This window comes from Macrotis lagotis, chromosome 3, assembly GCF_037893015.1.
Source record: "Macrotis lagotis isolate mMagLag1 chromosome 3, bilby.v1.9.chrom.fasta, whole genome shotgun sequence".
Taxonomy (NCBI): domain Eukaryota; kingdom Metazoa; phylum Chordata; class Mammalia; order Peramelemorphia; family Peramelidae; genus Macrotis; species Macrotis lagotis.
This window is the reverse complement of record NC_133660.1, coordinates 199,078,003-199,099,722: the sequence shown is the minus strand read 5'-3', so window position 1 is coordinate 199,099,722 and position 21,720 is coordinate 199,078,003. Positions and strand designations below refer to the sequence as shown.

General features: G+C 35.0%; 1 protein-coding gene across 4 annotated transcripts in view; it reads right to left on the bottom strand.

Annotated features, from left to right (window-relative positions):
- Positions 1-21,720, bottom strand: part of KCNIP4 (potassium voltage-gated channel interacting protein 4) — a 246,263-nt gene that overhangs the window by 114,404 nt on the left and 110,139 nt on the right. For all 4 annotated transcript variants that reach the window (XM_074229712.1, XM_074229714.1, XM_074229715.1 and 1 more), the window contains exon 2: positions 3,988-4,112. In XM_074229712.1, the coding sequence (XP_074085813.1) occupies positions 3,988-4,112 (125 nt within the window). The remainder of the gene's footprint in view (positions 1-3,987; positions 4,113-21,720) is intronic.

Genomic DNA, 21,720 nt, shown 5'->3' with positions numbered 1-21,720 from the left:
AAAAATATAAAATCTCTCTACAACAATCCTTTGAGATTAGAGTCATTTTAAAGGTTATAAAGCAAAGCCTCAGAGAGCAGTGGTGACTTGTCCACAATCACACATCTAAGAAGTGGTAAATTTAAGATTCAAATTCGGTTCTTTTGGTGCCAAAATCTACCGTTCTTTCCATCTTATCAAAATTACCTTTCCAAATATTGTGTGACAGGATAGAAAGATTACATATGACAAAGCCAGAAGATCATCGGGGTCCTATTCCTGATAACTTTCATTTCTAAATGACTTTGATCATCTCACTGAGTTAGTTTCTTCATCTGGCAGTCAATCAACAATCAGTCTTTAAGAGTTTATTAAGGACCTTTTGCTAGGCACTGAGCTAATCACTGAGAACAACAAGAAAAGTAAAAGACTATTCTTGGTGTCAAGGAACTCAGAATCTAAAGAAGGAGACAACACATAAAACATGTATAAACTACAAACTACATATAGAAAAAATTGGAAATATTTCAATGAGAGAAGGACTGGGCATTAAGGAGGATCAGGAAAGGCTTCTTGCAGAAGGTGACATTTTAGTTGAGAACTACAGGAAGCCAGAAACTAGAGATAATAAGGAGGGAGAGAATTCTAGACTGGTTTTACTAGGTCACAGAGAATATGAAGGAAATGGTATAAGAAGTAAGAAGACCGAAAAGGTAGGAAGGAGCTATATTATAGATTAGTTTAAAAGGCAAACAAAGGGTTTTATATTTGATGCTAAAAGCCATAGGGAATCATAGAAATTGATTGAATGGGGAGTGGACATGGCCTAATTTAATCTTTAGAAAGATCACTTTGGCTGTTGAGGGGAGCTTGAACTAGGAGTCAGTAGAGACTTGGGTCAGGAAGACCAACCAGCAAGTTATTGCAATAGCTCAGTATGAGGTGTTTAAGACCTACAATATGGTAGTGGCAGTGACAGAGGAGGGAAAGGGAAATATATGAGAGATGCTGTGAAAGGAGAAGCAACCATGATTGGGTAGGGGCTGGTGGTGAGAGAGTGATGGCACCTAATTTTGAGCCTGAGAAAAGGGAGGATGTTGGTAAGTACTAGGGAAGTTAAGAAGACAATTAATTCAGTTTTAGACATGAATATAAGATATTTATGGTCTGTTCAGTTCAACAGGCAGTTAGAGATGTGAGAATGGAGATCAAGAGAGATATTAGGGATGGGCAAGAAATTATCTGCATAGAGATGATAGCTGGAAACTATGGGAGATGATGAGATCGTCAAGTGAAATAGTTTATATAGAAGAAGGGTATTGAACTATAGAAATAGTAAGTATGTATATATAAAAGTATTGAACTCTATAAATGCATATACACATATCAATCTATTTTCCAGTTGTACCGGATAGAGTGACATGCACTCTTAAGTATTTAATAAAAGATGACTGAGTGAGCAGCAGTCAGAGTCAGAAGACATAGGTTTAAATCCTGTTGTTGAAATTTAGTGCTTATGCAATGCCAGGAAAATCATTTAATCTCTACAAATTTTGAGCAACTCCCTAGGACTTATCTGCTATATCATAGACAGCCAAAATCTACCCAGGTTGAAGGAATTCCCTATGATGACAGAATCCATTATGAATACATGTGCTCATATGTATATGAGGCATATAAGCTTCAATGGATTTATTTTTGTATCAATGTGCAGAGTCTTTCCAATAGCATAGCTCATTATCCATCTGGCTGACTTTTCCTAGGTGGTACACTGGAAAGCCTATAGTCAGGAACACCCGAGTTTGAGTCCAGCCTCAGATACTTCTAGCAGGGTCCTAGTGTGACCCTGGGCAAGTTACTTAATCCTGTTTGCCTCAGTTTCCTCACCTATAAAATAAATAGCAAATCCTTCCAATATGTTTGACAAAGAAAGCCATAAATGGGGTCACAAAGAGTTGTATACAACTGTTGAAACAACTCAATAGCAAAAACCAAAACTCTGTGTGTCTCTAATATAATAATAATAATAATAATAATAATAATAGCATTATCCTATTTCCCCAAGTATAAGATGCACACTTTTCTGAAAAATTTGGGGTCTAAATGTGTTTTATACAGTGGTTGTAAATTTTTTTTATTTAAATTTCCTACTTTTTAATGCTTGTCTTTGATCTCGTTGTTTCATTGTTTTGCTATATTCTGCCCAGAAATGGCTCAGAAAAGATTTTCGTACAATGCTGAATTCAAGTTCAAAGTGATCCAGTTTGCCAAAGAGATTAAAAATCAGGTTGCTAAATGTCATTTTGGTCCTCCTCCAATTGAGAAAACAATCCTAGACTGGCTATGGGAATAAAAGCCCTACTGAAAATACCATGGCAAAAGAAGGCCATGAGAGGCAAGGCAAATGGCCTGAGTTAGAGAAGGAACTGAAGAAATGGACTGAAGAACAAAGGGCATTGCAATTCCTTTGTCCACAAAGATGGTTCATATGAGGCCAGAAGAACTGCTGATGAAAAAGAAGTGAGTGATTTTAGAGGACACAACTGGTGCTTCAGGTTCATGAAACAGAATGGACTAAGCATGTGTACATGGACTGGACTTGCCCAAAAGATGCCTGAAAGCTATGAGCAGATAGTTTCATAATGAATACAAACTGAGTTCAATAACGTTATGTAATATATATATATTTTGAAATTTCGGGCCCCCAAATTAAGGTGCATCTTATACATGAGAAAATATGGTATGTAGCAATTTAAAGCTTTCCAAATGGTTAGATATTTTTCTCATTTTTTTCATTACAATTTTTATTTTACAGATGAGGAAATTGAGCCTGAGAGACATTAAGTGACTTACACCATATAGCTAATAAGTTGTCTAAGATAGGATTGAATTATAGTCATCTTCACTTCAAATCCATTGTATGATCTCCATTAGACCATTCACTTACCTTTAACTTAATTTCCCATAAATATGTCATAAGGAACCTATCCCACATTCTGGAAGTCTTTGTGCTTTCTTGATATTTCATGGATGCTAATGGAACGTGTTTGTGTGTATGTGTGTGTGTGTGTGTGTGTGTGTGTGTGTGTGTGTGTATTTCTCTGTTTAGTAAGATCATATTATTTACTCTACATCAGTTAAATCTCCAGGCTGGGATTTCTTAGGGTAACAGAGGTGATTCTGTCTTTCAAAATAGATTGTAAACCCTCTGAAGGTAGTGACCATCTCAGCATAGATTTTAGCACATAACTGATTTTGTGTAATCTGAAAAAACTTTTCATTTTTGAGCTTAGCCTCTTGTAGACAAGTTCTTCTTTTGATGCACCTCTTTTTCTCTTACTCTTTTCTGGAAATATATATATAAAATTAAAGAATATAAAAATCACTGCATTTCCCATTCCCTCAGTCACCTTTTAAAACTCATAGTTCTTCCCTTCTTCAGCTACTTTTTTCCAAGCCCCTTTATACAGAAAATGCTGCAATACAACTTTTGGGGGAATTCTGTCCCTGAACTCAGTGACATTGGCACCATGGTCTAATGAAACAAAAAATCTATATAGCCACATAAATATTTTATATCAACCACTTCTAAAGTTATAAGTCCTTCAGTCCTTTTCCCCTAAAAAATTTCATCCTTCAGGCTCAGACTAAGCCTGGCAAATAATCATCAAGAATGGACTGGATATGATGAGAACACTTAGTTGATCAAAATAGTCCCCAGAAAAATAAAATTGGAGCATCATGGGATATTGAGCCACTGGACAATGTTTAATGATGATAATGATCAGTATAACCAAGTTCACCATACACTGAAATTCATGATTTCATGTTGAATGGATGAACCACCACTATTGTTGATGTCTTTAATTAGTAACAGAGAATCTCATTTTACCATATTAGTCAGACCTTTTATTGATGTAAATCACTTTTAGCTTTTTATTTCTCAGTTTTGACTTCACAGGTTTTCTCTGAATTCAGGAGGACCAGGGTCAGAAACAAAGTACTCACATTCTTGAATCCACGGTAGAGAATCTGAAGTTCCTTCTTAGTGAATTTGCTTTGGGCTTCCAGCAGTTCCAGAGCTTCCGGCCGATGTCGCACAGTAGCCATTTCCATTTCATCTTCGACACTGTCTGTGGAAGCAAACCAGGAAAGGATCACCAAAAAAATCAGTGGATATAAAGGTTCATCTCATAAGCAGAACCAAAATGGAAACTTGTAACCTAGTGAAACTCTAGGTGCACATCAGCTTCTCAAACCAGGAAATAGTCTTTCACTGGCAAGAAGTTTATTTCTTCATTTTTTAGAACTAGGGAGACTAAAACAGGTCTAATTTTACTTAACATTTCCTTTTATTCATTCTAGAAATTGAAACACCATGTGGCATAGGGGATAGAGGGGTGACTTCAGTCAGGAAGATGTCAAACAACTAAGTCCTGTCTCTGACATCTGCTGTTCATGTAATCTCTCACAGTCCTAGACAGCTACATAAGATTTTAAGTTGCAGACCCATTTCCAGTCAACATCTAGACAATTTCAACTTTAGCACTTAATGGAAGCAAATGTATTTGATCCTGGAATTTTAGAACGGGAAAGAAATTTAAAACATTATTTTACTGAGAAGAAAATTTAAAGGGAATTTAAGATTTGCTTCAAGTCCAAGACGAGAAGTCAGGTCTCCTAATTCTGTGACCAATAATATTTTTTTTTTACTACTCCATGTCCATTTACACTTTCTATCTTATAGTTCTAAGAGTTTACAAAAGAAAGCAACAACAAAAATATTGAAGAAAAACCTTCTCTTCTTCTGGAGTCTTTCTCCAATGTATGTGACTATGAGAATGGAGAAACATTTTTTAAAAAAGGTAAAAATTACCTGACTTTTTTAAAAAATGTTGTTTTTTAGAAGGAAAGAGGTAAAAAAATCCAGCAAGGGTATGACAGAGAGATGGTGTTAGCTAAGAGACAAAAATGAAAGGATAAAAAAAGTTAAAATGGAATTTTAGATGGAGGGTGATAATGATTGGAAAAAAAAAGCTATGGATTAGATGACAGACTGAAGTAGAGAATTGTCTGGGAAAATCAGCATAGGGATTAGTTCAGGTGACTGAGAAGTTATGTAGTCTCAAAGTATTTACTTCTCTCTTTTCTCTGCCCAGTTTAATTACCTATTAGCTGAACATTCTAATAGATATGTTTTCCATGAAGCAGAATAAAGGCAATATAGTAGCTGGTATTTCTTCAGAATTATATTGCTCAAAAGATAATGAAGCACAGAGAGAAGAGATTAGAATGGGAAGAACTGGGTTCAAATGTCACTCACTATCCATGTAATATTGCACTAATTACTTGCTTTCTCGGAGCCTCAGTTTCTTCCTGTTTAAAATAAGGTGATTAGACTGACACATGGTCTCTAGGGATGTTCAATCTCTAACTGCTGTCATCCTGTGATCTTCCAAACCTGAGATTCTCAATCTCTTTCTCTCAGAGCCTCAGCAAAATCAGGATACGATGGCTTATATTATCTACCTTTGTTATAAGAAGCAAGTAAGATAATATATCCTCTGTAATTGTAAAGTGCTATACAAATGCAATAATATAATAATACCTCTGTTGAAGGTCCCATTCCTACAAAGTCACCTTGGGCCTTAGCAATGCTCATAGGCAAAGAGCAAAACAGAATTTTAAATTTGATTTTCTAAAATGTCTTTAAATCATAAAGTGACCTCTCCTAGACCCATGTAAGTACTCTTACACCAGGGAAAAACAAATCAACAAATTGACTTCCTTATCTTAGTACAAACTGGAACCTGAGCCAAATCACAAGTAAATATAGATTCTTCATGGAGCAGAGCCAGACCTTGCCGACACATTGTCTGCATGGCAGAAGTCTTAGTGCCCAGACAGCCTTGAGGGGAAATATAATTGGGTGGAACTACATGATAGCCCAATCATCACTGGAAATATTTAAATAGAACTAAACTTGAGGCATTTTCTGCCCTGAGGTTGTGTCTTCTTCTGGTTCACTGCAATGTACTCCTATAATGATTTTTGCCTGATAAAGGTCTGTTTCCATTTCCAGAGAATGATACTAGCTAACAGTATACATGAAAATCACCAAAATTAAACTAGCACTAGCCCCATCACTAAAACAAAATTCCTCTCTGATTCCCCAATAAAAATTTTGCTGGAAAGCTAGTATATGTCCAACTGGGACCATTTTTCATTAACTGCCATACTGAAATGTACATTTTGGGAATTATCTAAACATGGTTTATACATGGCAAATGGAATTGCTTCTTAACTTTTTGGTTAACAAAGTTCTATTTCTCCCCTATTAAAAATAAAGAGAAAACAAGGCCTTTGGAGCAATTATGCATAACAAAGCAAAACAAGTTTCTACATTGTGCTATATAAAGTTTATATCTTTTGTTATCATTTTTCTCACCTGCAGAGATTCTAAACTGAGATTCAGCTTTCCTATGCTAGTAGCCAGATAGTGATTTTTAATCAGTTGGATTAATTACCAGATTCTGCATAGAGATAAAGGAAAAGATAATTGGACAATAAGACGCATTGTATAAGTCTATGAAATGATGCTTTCCATTGCTGATCCTACGTTCATTGACAATGAGACTATAGTCCCACCCTGTAGGCATTTGATATATGTTTGAAGGGAAAAAAAGGAAGGAAAGAAGGGAAGGAGGAATGGAAGGGAAGAAAGGAGGAAGGGAGGGAGAGAATGAAGGGAAGAAAAGAAGGAAGAAAAAAGGGCATAGTTGATTGTTGGAATGAGCAAAGGTGCAGAAGAAGGAAGCTTTTAGGAAGTCTTTGGACTGTATGAGAATTTTTATAGTCTATTTATTTTTGTTTACTATGTTGTTTATTTTCCAAATATTAGATATCTGCACTCAAAGGAGATAAGTCACTTCTGCTTTTCTTTAATCTTGAGATCTGAGAGGGTTATCTTACCTATTTTAATTTTTTCTCTTTTTTGGATGCTCAAGTATAAAACAAATGCAACAGCCCATACTGTAGTAGATACAAAACATACATGTAGTTCATCTCTCTCCCACTTTCACATCCTCTTACACTCCCACTAAAATACCATGTCAGTCAGCTATTGTTCACTTGAAAACTAGACTGCAAACTTTCAAGGTTTCCTTATATAGTATAACACATTTCAGACAATAAATACTTTTAGAATATAATTCTAGAACTTGAAAATATTAGAAAACTAGTCCAAAACTAGTCATGGCTAAGTTACTTACTTGCAGTCACACAGCCAATCAATGGCATGGCTAAGCCTATAAAGCAATCTTCTGATGCCTCCTAGACCAGAGTACCTTCAATACTATTTTACCTCACCTTGGTGATTCAAATGATGGAACTAATTTCTAAGATAAACTGAAATTTCAGCATTTTAATTCATCAGCCCTCTGACATAATTTCTTTACTTTCCGATATATAGGTGATTCCCACCCCTCCCATCCCTTGAGTTTAAAGTCATTTTCTCATATCACCATAAAACTGTGTTAGAAATAGAAATTAAGTTGCCTGGAGAGCTGGGGAATTGAATTTTATAAATAGGTATATTTATTTTAAATCACAATGCTTTAAAGAATGAAGCAGAATTTCATTACAACAGCACAAATCATGTCTTACACAGTATCCCTCTTCTTTAAACTTTATATATGGGGTTGGGATAGGTTACATCATAGGTTTGAGTGCTATGTACCCAGTGCAGGACCTCCTCTTTAATCATAAATGCTTTTGAAGAGTAACTACTGTGAACATCTCATTAGTAATAATGGGCATCAGTTGGGCAGGTCAAATTCTTAATGCAAGTTGTCGCTTCTTTGAAAAATGCATTAATTTTGCATTATGAAGAAATCACTTAGTGTCAAAACATTTAAAGTCTTATTGAATTTAAATTGATTTACTGTTCTAAAGAGCCCAGTCAATTTGATTTATATTATTTGTTTATATCTGGAAACCCTCTTTAAAAGTTAATTTTTTCCCCAAAGCATTCTCATATAATATTCAAACTTACAGGTCTTGCATTCTCTACTTTTCTACTTTTGGTCTAGCCTTTTTTTCCCCATTTTGAGATTTTGTCACCAGAATCCATTGGAAAAGTTTCCAAGTAGTCTGAACAATGGCCTTAAGTCCTGGCTTTTTGCTTCAGAGTACAGGTAAGATCTATCCATGTAGTGGGTAGAGTTCTGGGCTTTAAATCAGGAAGATTCATCTTTCTGTGTTCAAATCTGACTGCAGACACTTACTAGTTGAATGACCCTGGGCAAGTCACTTAATGCTGTTTGCCTCATTTCCTCTTCTGTAAAATGAACTGGAGAAGGAAATGGCAAACCACTCTAATATCTTTGCCCAGGTAGGTTCATGAAGAGTCAGACATGACTGAAAAATGACTTAACAACAGACAGAACCTATTGATTGAAAGTATATGGATAGCTAAGAGTCCCTGGGATGAAAGGAAGCAATGGGATGCTTTGGGAACAGTACAGCGTTGGACATTAGAAGATCTGAGTTCTAATCTCATGATCTACTGTTTTTTGAGTGTGGTCTTGGGAAAATCATACTACTTTCTGTACCTCAATACCTTCATTCATATTATGGGATCAACAGGAGATAGTCAATCTCTCTCACAGTGTTGTTGTGAAAAATCAAATGGATAATAAATGATGAGCCCTTTGGAAAGTTTAAACACCTGTTGAAAAGTCAAGTATGGATATGGACTGTGGAAGCCCCTAGGAAAATACATGGAGATACTGAAGGAAGCACCCATGTAGAATATAAATTCCTTTGGAGGCAGGGCTATTTTTCTTCTTCTTCTGTCTTTTTTTGTAGCCCCAGTATCTAGCAAAACTTTGTCCATATAGAAGGTGCTTAATATTTTTGGGTTGGACTGAAATGAAGTCTTGGCTTCTTGTCTTATCTCTATTGTGAAATTATTTAAATTTCTGAGCCTAAGCTTCCTCATCTAATGGGGACCAGTGAGTCCAGGTCTATAACACAGTATTATTATTATAAGTTCATGATACTTTGCATATGGAAAAGTATAAAGAATAATAATGAGATCTTAGGCAAATTGAACATCATCATCAACATCATCATTTCTATTATTTTTTAATTATTATTAGATAGGGGAAAGTGATGCTGCTAGTGATTGAAACCCTTTCAGGGGATGGTGGGTAAGTGGATCTCTGGAGTGAACAATCATTCCTTCTAAACCTAGAAATTTGACCTAAATGATAACCTCTTCTTGTTATAATACTCTGATGCTTATCATGAAGCATATTGGTTTCCAAAGATGATGAGAATAGAAGTAGCTCTTAAGCCTAGCCCTATAAATAATTCTTTATAGACTTTAATATCTTTCCTTTTTTTAATATCATCTTTGGACTTAGGATCTCCTCATAATTACCCCCCCCACTCACCCATCCACCCACCCTGGGTTACTAACTTTAATTGCACTAGGTGGGTAGATGAATAATTACATTGTGTGTGTATAACCCATGGAACTGAAGTGATAATTCTATCTAATGATTCCAAGAGAGTCCGTAAACTTATGACCTCCTAAAAATTTGCATCTGTTTCCCTGATCCTAAGCAAGTTATAATGTTTACAGTGGGAAGTATGTATATATGGGTAATGTGACATCCACACAATATATGCATTTGTGTACACATACGTTGATATATAAATATATGAACATATTTTAACTTCCCCAATAAAATGAGAGCAGGACTTTATATTTTTATCCAAGTATAGAAATATATATATATATATATATAATATTTTATGTCATAAATACATACATACATAAATATACATGAAACATATCTGAAGAACGCTTTAAAGGTTATGAATCTCTTTTCTTAGCAATTCAATTCAATGAGCATTTTTAAAGTATTTATGATGTTCAAGCCACTATCCTAGGTTCTGGGGATATAAAGACAAAAAAAAGAACAGTTCCTGCTCTCATGGAGCTTACATTCTTTCATGGAAGATAAAATATATGCTCAAGTAAATACATACAAAGGAATACAAGATAATTCTAGATAGGAAAGAATGGTAATAACTGGAAGCACCAGGGAAAAACTCATGTAGAAGGTTTGTTTACTATTAAAGCTGGGACTTGAACATATGTCTTGCTGACTTTGTGACATATACTTCCTTTTTTTTTTAGGTTTTTCAAGGCAATGGGGTTAAGTGTCTTGTCCAGGGCCACACAACTAGGTAATTATTAAGTGTTTGAAGCCAGATTTGAATTCAGGTATTCCTGAGGGCTGGTGCTCTATCCATTGCACCACCTAGCTGCCCCTGCTTATATACTTCTTACTTCACCACATCACCAAAACATTTTATAACATATTATAGCTACAGGACACAAGATAGAATATATTAGAATATTCAATTCTATCATCATTATTTGTCCATTATTGTTATTGCAGATTCCATTGACATAATTTCCAATCCAGGGGAACATAAATTGCTTTGCAATTTTTCTTGTTCAATCTAATCATCTTTAAGGGGTAATGCCTTAGGAGTGGGCTTTGTTATTGTTCAGTCATTTTTCAGTCATGACCAATTCTTTATGTCCCCTTTTAGGGTTTTCTTGGCAAAGATACATTGAATGGCTTGCCATTTTCTTCTCCATAAGAGTAGACTTCTGAACCTCTTCTTCATAGCATTTGTGAACAGATTTACATGGACTTATTTATGTACAGAAGTATCTTATTCACATAATCTCAGACTTCAAATCAAAATAATTTTATTGGAATTCAGGTTATCAGCTCTAACCATGTTACTTCTGGAGAGACTTGATAGCCCCTAGGAATCTGGCTTTAATTTACCATTTATCATCCAGGCCAAGCATTGAAAAGTATAGTTCAAAAGGGTTGCAGGAAAAAAAAATAATCAAGGTGATTAGGGGAAAAGGCAAAATTTGCATATAATAATCTATATTCTTATTATTAGGTTGCATGCCCTCTCAGATCCCATCTGGCTATAACTCTATGATCATGTATACTAAAAGGAGAAAAAAAGACTTGTTCTCTCTCTCTGTGTTTCTCTTATTTTCTTTGCATATATTTTTCATAGTTTCCTTTTTATATTTTGATATTCTACAATCTGTGTGTGTGTGTGTGTGTGTGTGTGTGTGTGTGTGTGTGTGTAGTTAGGGAAATGAATAGGCAGGTAGACAAATCAGTAGACAGACAGGCAGTAGCATAGTAAAATGTAAGGTGGTCCTGAAATTATGATCATCTAATCTAACGCATACAGCCTATGCAGCATAAATAAGTCATATATCCTCTCAGTGTCCCTAGTCCAGGACTTCTTAATCTTTTTTTTTTTTTGTCATGCACTCTTTTGACAGTTTAGTGAAATCTTTGGACCCTTTCTCAGAAAAAAAAAAAGTTTTAAAAAATCTGTTACTAAATAGTAAGATATATTTCACTTAAAGGTAAATAATATGCAATTTTTTTCTTATTCAAGTTCAGGAATACTCTACAATCCATTAATGGTCCTCTCCCATAGATACCAGGTTTAGAAATCGTGCCATGGGCAACTTTCTAAGACTAAAAGTTATCAGATTTTCTTATCTGAATTGGTAGAAGGAGTTTCATGAATGGAATTTCCAATTAAGTCAGATCTAGACCAAATACATTACACACACACACACACACACACACACACACACACACGCACACAGACATAAAGGCTGCCTTAAAAGATAGTATAGAAAATAGATAAGAGTCCTGTGCTTGGAATCAGGAAGACTTAGTGTGTTACATATCCCTCTGACACTTAAGAACTATGAGACCTGGGCAGGTCACCAATCTCTATATGCTTCAAGCAACTCCTTAGGATTTATCTCTTCAGGCACAGAAAGATTTAAATCTGTTGAAATAATGAAGGGAATTGCCAAGGTGACAACATTACTAATGTTTCCATAAGGGCAGTTTACAAAGCAGATTATTACAAAGTTAGGAAAGATACATGCTGAGAGGTGATATGATCTCAATCTAAGAATTCCAAGTTCAATGTAATTTCCATCATATTTTACTGTCTTCACTGTATAGAGGAGGGAAAAGATGAATATGGACAGAGTAAAACCAGAGCCAATCAACAAATAGGAAATTATTAGAACAAAGGATTTCCTCTTGAAGCACGAAGGACTTCTTTTTATATCACATCTTTAGTTAGCTGTTGTCCTTTGTAATGGAAGAGGACTATGGGCATCAGGTGAATGATGGTATGACTTGCACAGTGAGGGGAATACTGTGCAAAGACATCTCCTCATTTTGTTTTCCTGAACGATTATCACCCCATGGCCAGATTTGGCAGGAAACAGAACTTCCATAGGTGGCCTGGATACTGTGGGAGTCCTTTGCTTTCTAGATGTGGGTCCCTCCCATATCAGCAAGACATTGTGGCACTCCAGTTAGGCCTGGCAAAGTGTCATGGTATAACCAAATCTTTCCAACCAAATCAGAGTTTCAGAATTTATAAGTGGAGAGGCCCTCATATGTCATCTAATCAAATTCTGTTCTTTTACAGATGGGGAAACTAAAATTCAGAAAGTTTACATGACTAATTATATACATATATACTCATGGATATAGCACCTGGACCTAGTCACACACACATATATACATGTATATGCATACATACACATATATTCACACACAAATAAACACATACACAAGGAATTGTAAGTGGAAGATTGAGGGATGCTAATTACAATTTTAGGTGCTCTTGAAGGTTGGTCTTAAAGGAATTTTAAAAACCTGTAACACATTACAGAACCAAAAAGTTGAAGGAAGACTTCAATAATGCTTCTGAGCTGCAAAACAGGATCATAGAAGTTTTTTTGTAGAGCAGTGGGGTTGAGAGACTTGCCAAGGTCACACAGCTAGTTAGTATCAAATATCTAAAGCCAGATTTGAACTTAGGTCTTCCTGCTCCAGGGCCAGTGCTCTATCTTCCACCATCTAGCCACCACTGGATTGTAGAATACTAAAGCTAAAAAACACCTAGTCTAACTCATTCATTTTATGAAGAAAGAAACCAAGGCTAAGTGAATTGCCCATATTTTTATAAATAGTGAGTTACCAGATATAGACCTGGAACAAAGTCTTCTGATTCCCATTTTAATCTTCTTTTCAAAGCTAAAAAAAAAAATCCATACACTAAAGCTCAGCCTTTTTTTGTTTCTATACAAAAAGACTATCTCAGATCCTTCATTGCCCAATTCCAGATAGAAGGAGTTCTGGACTTGAAGTTGAAACCTTTTTAGTTCCCATCACACAAGTTAAGGGGATTCCTTATTTCTCAACACATATCACCTTTCATTTTCTCTTCTCATTCATCTCCAGTGGTTCCCTATTATTGTTAGGGGCAAATATAACATCCTCAAGAGGGGATTTTGGGCATTTAAAACCCCAAACAACGTCTCCTTCCTACCTTTCTAATCTTCTTTTACTTCACTCTCCTCCATGAAGTCCAAGATCCAACTACTTGTTTCTCATACAAGATATACATCTATGGACTGTGTGTCTTTGAGCTGATTTTTCTCTATGACTGCAATGTTCTTCCTCCTCCCCCCTGTATCACTTAGCTTCCATGAATTCCCCCCAAATCTCAGCTCAGACTCCAAATTTTCTGCAAGAAGGCAGCCCTTATCCTCTTCACTCTCCCACAATGCCTTACCTCCTACTCATATATATATATTATATATATATTATATATATATAACTAGTAATGTAAAATCCTTCAGGGCAGAGCACTTGGTTTTACTTTTCTACTTAGGACATTGCCTGATAAATAGTAAGCATGTAGGTTCCTGTTGACCAACTGAAGCAATTCATTTTTACCTCTATTGACCTGCTTTCTCATCATAAAATGGGTGTAATAATAATATCACTCCCATCTCTCTCACAAGGTTTTTGTGAGACAATTCCAATTTCAATCACAAAATGCTACCAAAATATATTTGTGTTGTTGTTTTTAATTGCTATGCTCAATAGATTAGAATCATCAAAAAAGAAGATGGGCTGCTAGAGGTAGGGATAGGAATAACAAACAAAACTAGGTGACACAGCACATTTTAGAGCTAAGCAGTTTAGAGACCTTGAGTTATGGGTAAACCATTCTCCATATCTCACTCATCTCTAATATTACAACATCCAAGCAGCATGGTGCAATTCCATTTTTGATGCTTGAGTCATTAAGAACTGTTGAAATTATATTCTCTATTTTGTTGATGGAAGCAGCAGAGCATGAGATGTTTCACAGTATTTCCTAGAAGTTCAAAAAAGATAGTTTTAAAACATGAAGAATATTTCAGTGCCTGATGTGGGGAAAATGTACTTAGGTGAAACAACTTATGGCAATGTAAAATTTGCAAAGCAGGTGGTAGAGAAATTTATTACAGAATCTCAGTGGGAAAGAAACCATGCCTGAACAAGAATTCACTCTATAAAATACCCCAAAGTTGGTCACCAGCTACTGTTAAGAATCCTACAGTTGTGGGAAACATGCTTCTTCATAAAAGTCCATTCTATCTTGGGATAGCTCTAATTCTCAAGGAAAGATTTTCCTGGCATAAAGCCAAAATTTAGCTTTTTGCAAATTCTATCTAATGCTCTTCCTAATCCTGCCTTCTGAGACCAAAAAGAATGAAGGTAATCCCACCCTTAACATGATAGCCATATAGGCATATAGCAAAAACTATCATCTCCTTCCTAAATGCTCTCTTAACCAGACTAAGCACTGCTAGTTTCTTTCAATAGATACTTATATAGGATGGTATATCCAATCCTGATCACAAAGAGATTTTAAAGACATAAAACTATATAAAGAGAAATTGATGGCTGATAGTGACTTAACCTTGGTTGCCCCACATCCAGGGCCATATTCAGTTGTCATGATTCATATCTGGCCACTGGACCCAAATGAATCTGGAAGAGGAAGTGAGTTTGGTGACTTAGCACAACACCCCCACATTCGAAGTCAATTCATGTGCTTATAACAGCATCATTTCCCTGCTGTTGTGGTCTTCTTGTAAAATGAAGGACAGTTGTTATCTATCTACCTATTTATCCATCTTTTTCCCACAAAAGCTATTTAACGTTCTCTAAGGGCAAGGGCAAAGATATGAGACCTGACAAGGACTCAAGTTGGGTTTCCTGTATGGGGATAGCAGACTTCTTAAACCTGAGAGCCAGAAAGAGTCTTAGTTGGGACCCCATTTAAAGAAGGATAAAAGACTACATTAGTCATGTAGAACCAGGGATCATAGAAAATGGTCTGATGTAGTGATGGAACTCATCATAGACTCCAAGATAGTGAGAAACACATTTTTTCAATGGTTTTACATATGTCTATATTTGATTGTCTGAATTCCTCCTCTACAGGCTCTTCTTAATTTTTCTTAGATGTGCACTCTTCCTTTATACTGATAGCCATGAGAAGAAATGACCAGCCCTGAGTGATGGAATATACTTATTGACATTTGACTTTGGATCCTTTCATTTTTTTCCCTAATGGTGATATCAATGATTTTAGCCCTTTCCATGAATACTTTATCCTTCAAATGATCATTAAATTTAATAATACCTTCTGAACATTCTCTGAATTGTTTGCAGTGTTGATTGGCTACAGAGGACAATTCATGATTTTTTGATATATTTGGTTGATTCAGAACAATACTATAGCCTAGAATTTTAAGGAAGAATTAATCAAAGGGAACTCCATAGAGGAAGTAGATTCTAGCACAAACCTTGTAGTTTATGAATGAATTCCTCTTTATTCTCTTTTGAAGACCTCAATAATAGTTTTTCCTAGTACTTTTATTCTAGTAGAATACAAGGATTTGGATTAGGAGAGTGACTGTATTTGTGATTTCATTGCATTAGTCAATTTCTAGATTAGACAACATTTACCAATGCAGGTCAAGGACCCCCCTTTTTTGAAACGTATACCCTTAGAGATTTTTTAAAGCACTGAGAGGCTAACAGAAACAAAATAAATAAGGAATAATATTTACAAGACAAATTAATGCTTGGTGAACTCCTATAAAATTTGTTTGTATGAATAAAAATGTTTGAGATACTCTGTCTTTAGGTATGTTACCCAGTGGAAAAGAGGAAAGAGACTGGTTCAAATCTGTATTAGATGCATGACCTTGGACAAGTTTCTGAGTCTCAATTTCCTTATCTGAATAAAGTCATAATAATATTTGTTGAATTACAAAGAATTGTCAACATTTGGAATGATGCTTTTGGGGCATATAGATATAGAGGTAAAAGGGATATTAACAATTATCTAATTAGGATTAGAAGAGCAAGAGATATTGAAAGGAACTTCAGAGGTCTTCCAATGCAATTTTTTTCGTTTAATAGATCTAGAAGCCACTGAGGTTCAACAGACTTGCTCTAGGCCACACAACTAAGAAGTAGAAAAATCCCTGCAATCTAAATGCAGGGCTCTTTCCACTATATAACAATTCCTTCTGTAATCTATTTCAGAGTTGTTTTGAAGAAAGAATGATATAAACTTTAAAAGTCATTAAGAAATGAATTATTTTTATTATCCTTGAAAAAAGATTTTACTAGTTAGATTAGTATGGAAAATGTTTCAGTTGCTTGAAAGTAGATGTTAATGTAGAACTGGAAGTGACATATATACCATATGGCATTAAAAGTCAAGACAAGTGATTTTTTGATTGCTTAGAATTTCCCCAAAATTGATTTACCCCCAACTTTTCACAAACACATCTAATAGGCAGAATGAATTTAATCACAATAAGTTAATTTTTATACAAACAAATTCAGATTTATCAGGGAAATAGATACTACAAGTTCAAGTCAATAATCTGAGGATTTGAACTTTGAATGACTTTGATCACACCACAAATCTCCAAGGTTTAAATTCATCACTAATCTTCCTTAGTAAGGTGACTCAGCTATTTACTTTATCATTCCATTAAAAAATGTTACAAAACTTGCTGAAACATTCCAAAATAAACCAAACTATGATAAAAGCAACAACCAAAATAAACCAACCCGATATAAAAATCCTATTACTTCCTAAAATGTAATAAAAACTAAAGCTCCCTTTTACCATTAGTTTCACCATCCTGCTGGGCTTTTAAGTCTGTGGGGAAATCATGGAGTTTGAGGTTTTATTTAAAAATACCTCATATTTTGACATATGAAAATTTTGGGAGGATTATTTGAGTGGAGCAAGTGGGTAGTGTGTGATGGTGATAAGCCATTGAATATTTGCCTGAAAATATAAAGAGAAAGAAAAAATGGGGTACTCTATGACTGATTCTTATAGAAATAAGAGAAAGGCTGCCATAGTGGATTTAATACTCAGCTGAAATTATCTAGGGTTCAAATTTCCATTCTGGCTCTTTACTGGGTGATCATGGCCAAATCATACAAATTCTTTTGAGCCTTGGGCAATTCCCTAAGATTTATTTTGGGCTGTAATCTTCTTTGGTGGAGAAAAGTTTCACACTGAAGAACAGAGAGTACTGACATATGACTGATTCCAAAGTCCAAATCTTATAGACAAATGAAAATGCCAACAGGTTTATTTGTATTTTCACAAGCATTTTCAATACCTAGCATATTTAAATAATTCAAGATCTGTTCATGTCCTCCACTGACAAAGATGATAATTCCTCTGTGCTTTAGTAGTTGGTCACTGAGAACTATTGGGTCCAAGATTTTCATTTTATGGGCAAAGAGGTAAAAAAAAAGCCTCTTAAACCTTGACTAGTATGGTCTTTAGACAATAGACATATAGCGTAATTACTGGACTGACCAGAAGTTCTAAGTAGGATGTTGTCAAGATCAATTAAAATTACATAAATTATAATGTGAACTAAAATGCACTATGCATAGCATATTTTAAATATGCACAAATGTTTTTTTCCTTATTTCCTTATTTCATTTAAATATTCCTTTTTAAAATACATCCTGTTGTCTTTTTGTCTTTATTTTAGCTATTTCCCACCATTTTCATTTTAACCCTTATATAGTATCAATTTTACTAGTATGACTTTTTAATAAAGAGATAACAATGTCATATTTATATAGTGTTCTAAGGTTTAGAAAGTGCTATATTAACAAAAAGAGATAGTCATGTGGCACAATAGAGAAGACTGAATTGAAAGCTAATTTCAAGATACTCACCAGTTGTTTGACCTTTGTCTACCTCACCTGTAAAATTGCAATAATTATAACACCTAGATCCCAGGGTTGTTGCAAGAATAAAATGAAATAATATTTGCAAAGTCCTTTGGAAGCATTAAAGTGCTCTATACAGGCTAGATGCTACTGTTACTCCTAAAATAAAACACAACAAAAAACTTGCAAGGGAGGTAGTAGCAGAAACATTATAATATAGTAGAAAAATTGCTTTAAAAAGGTTCTGGATTCAGAATCTGAGATCCCAGGTTCTTATCTCAGCTTTTCCATTTTTATAAAATAGGAAACTAAAGCCTAGAAAAGGAAATTGAGTTGCCTTATGTCCCATAATCAGATAACTAGTATTAGAATGCAGGCCTTCTGATTTTAAGCACTGTGCTCCTTCTTGTGTAATATGTAGCTCTCATTTATGCTAAGTATCCCCAGGCTGGAAAGCAATTTGAAGAGAGACAGCTTGAACTTAGATCTTCCATCTAAGCAGGTAACTTAGCAATAACCTGAATTTTATGGACCCATTGGAGTGGAAAATTGAGTCTACTTGAAGCATTCCTTTCCTACTTTACTGCCTAATGTAACCCTGTAGAAATCACTATTGGTTGGGCTGATTTTAATCCCAAGAGTAATTTTGTAAACCACTATAAATAACAAATATATCAATATCACAACTTATGAGAACTTACATGAGTGACTTTCCATAGCATTCTGTAAAACTATAATAAATGGCTTTCATTTTCCTATCCTTCTGTTGAGTAGATTTTCACCAGCCAGGACTACTCAATACCTTTCACCCCAAATCAGCACCAAAGAAATAATGGTTTAAAATAATCAAGTTCAAAGCTAAAGGTTGGCTTCATTTTGTTCACTAATATAGAAAAAGAGCACATTAACTAGAGAGATACTGAGCTTTGATTTTAAATCTAATAAGCCTGCCAAAGGGAATCAGCTGCCTGGAAGCGGGAACATCTGGTTTCCTAATGGGGAAGTGTAAAGTGAAGAATAGCATCAGAAAGCAAAATGTTTATTTGTACTTCATCCTGGAGGGTTTTAATAAAGATTATTATTGGCAGAGTGCAATGGAAAGAACATACTGGGAATCAGAAGACCAGTGTATTAGTCTTTTCTGCTACCCAGAGTGAATGAGTAACATTCCTCCCCCACACTGAACCTTTGTTTCCCAATTTTCAAAAGGAAAGAGATGGACTGGATAGTTTCTAAGGGTCTGAAATTCTTTAATCTTAAGTATTTGCTAGATTACCAAAGCACTTTACATTACATGGTAGGTTCTCTATTTCTTGAATGTACATAGACATTGAATGAGTAATCCAAAACTTTTGTCACAGATGTAATACACAGGAAAGAGTCATGGGAATTTGAAGTCAAAGGACCAAGGATTAAATTCCTAGCCAATCACTTACCAGTTATGTGGCCTAAGCAAGACATTTAATGAATTCAGGGCCTCATTTTCTTCATATGTAAAATAATAGGATTAGATTGGATGACCTCAAAGCTCTCTTCTAACTCAAAATCTATGATCTTAAGTGAGTATACTTTACAATTTTATTAAATCAAATGAAAATGACACTCCTTTACTCTCTCCTATGAAACCTCACTTTTAAAAAAATAGAATATATGGCTAATATCAGTCATGCAGCAAATAATCTGGAAGTGGAAATGTTTTGTGACTATATACCCAGTTCAGCTTTCTTATTGCTTTTTTGCTTTTTTTTTCCATAATTTTTCCCTTTTCTCTTTTTTGTTAAAGTCACCAAGGAGCCAGCAGGACTTCAATGAATTCTCAGAAGGTTTAAAAATGCTAGTGTCTTCCATATCTAAGTGGTCAAGGCTGGGTTTTAATTGACAGCATTTGGGTAGTTCTTAACACTTTCTGAAAACAAATGATCCAACAGCCAATGCAAAGTGTTTCATTGCCAAGAGAGGCATCCACAACCTTTCACAGAAGATAAACATATTCAATATAGTGACTAAGAAAACACATACAAATTGAAATTCTGTGTTATATTTAAGATAAAAAAAATAAGTGTATTTAGCAAGTTGTAGTTCACAATTATATTGAACAATGTGCTGATGGCAGCTTAACAGTTATGAGTAATCTAGTCTCATAATAATCTTGTTGCATTTTGGTCTGCTGTGTCTGCTATAATCAAAAAGCAAGGCAAGAACATACCTTTAATTTCAAGAATCAATTACTGTGATAGAATTAGGGCACCAGGAGATTACAGAGCAGGTGTTAGCACTTAAGAAATTAAAAGGCAAATATTTACTTGCAGAGATGTAATATGAATCCATATAATTCATTGTCCAATAATTTCTTCTCTTTCGTACTTTATTTCATAAATGCAGGGGCCAGATGTGAATCTGATTCCCTTCAGAATATTCCAGTGAAAAAAATGGATGTGTATTTGGATTGATTCCATTTTAGAGTAAAAAAACTGAAGCACAAAATACTTTCCTAGAGAAATCTAATAGATCTTATTACCATGGAAAAGAAAAAAAATATTTCGGGAAAAATCCATTTGATCAAAGTCCCATCTACTATTCAATCAAGAATTCTTGAGACTAATCCATCTAATGAGCCAGCCAGTTCTTCTAATGAAATAATGCTACTTCAGAGAAGCAAAATATGAAGATGAGTGACTTTGGAATAAGATGAATTGGCTTCAAAACCCACATTTTATCATTACTATCAAGATTATGCCAGGTAAATCACTTGCCCATGGAACTTCAGTTTGCTCAATCTGTAAAATGGAGGATTAGATTTGCTTGCCTCATATAAAGGTCAATTGAAAGATATGTGCATGCTTAATCTGAAGATTAGAAGGTTTCGCTTTCTTCAAGTATTTGAAAGAACATGATACAGAAGTAAGATTAGATCTATTGCACTTGATCCAGAATGCAGAAATAGAGGCAGAGAATAGGACATGCCAAAAGGCTAATTAGGCTCTTATGTGTGAAAGGGTGAAGGCAGATGGGGGAGGGGACTTCCTGAAGAGCAGAGTCCTTCAAGAGTAGAATGGGCTCTCTCTGAAAGTAGAAGGTTCCCCACCCCTGATGGGCTTCTAATAGAGGCACAAGGGCTATTCATTGAAGATATTTCAAAGGGTCTTTGGTCATATTTAGTTTGAATCAGATAGTCTCTGCAAAACTTAATTTTAATAAATATTTATTTTTGAATATTCTTGTCTTTAGCTACTGTCGGCAGGCAGCAACCTAGTGGGTAAAACGGAAAAAGTATTCTTCCCATCTTGGAAAGTAGCACAGGAAATATGAGAAACTTGTCAAGAAGGCAAGGGCAGTATTTAGCTAATACTCATATTAACTTTTTGAAATTAAACCATTAACCCTTTAATGTTGATGAATGGGTACCGGTAAAAGCATTAAATTGTCATTTGACTACTACTAGCCAAATGATTTCCCAGGAGACAGTGTATTAGGCCAAAGCCAGACAAATTGGTTTCTGACTAATGTCCTAGGC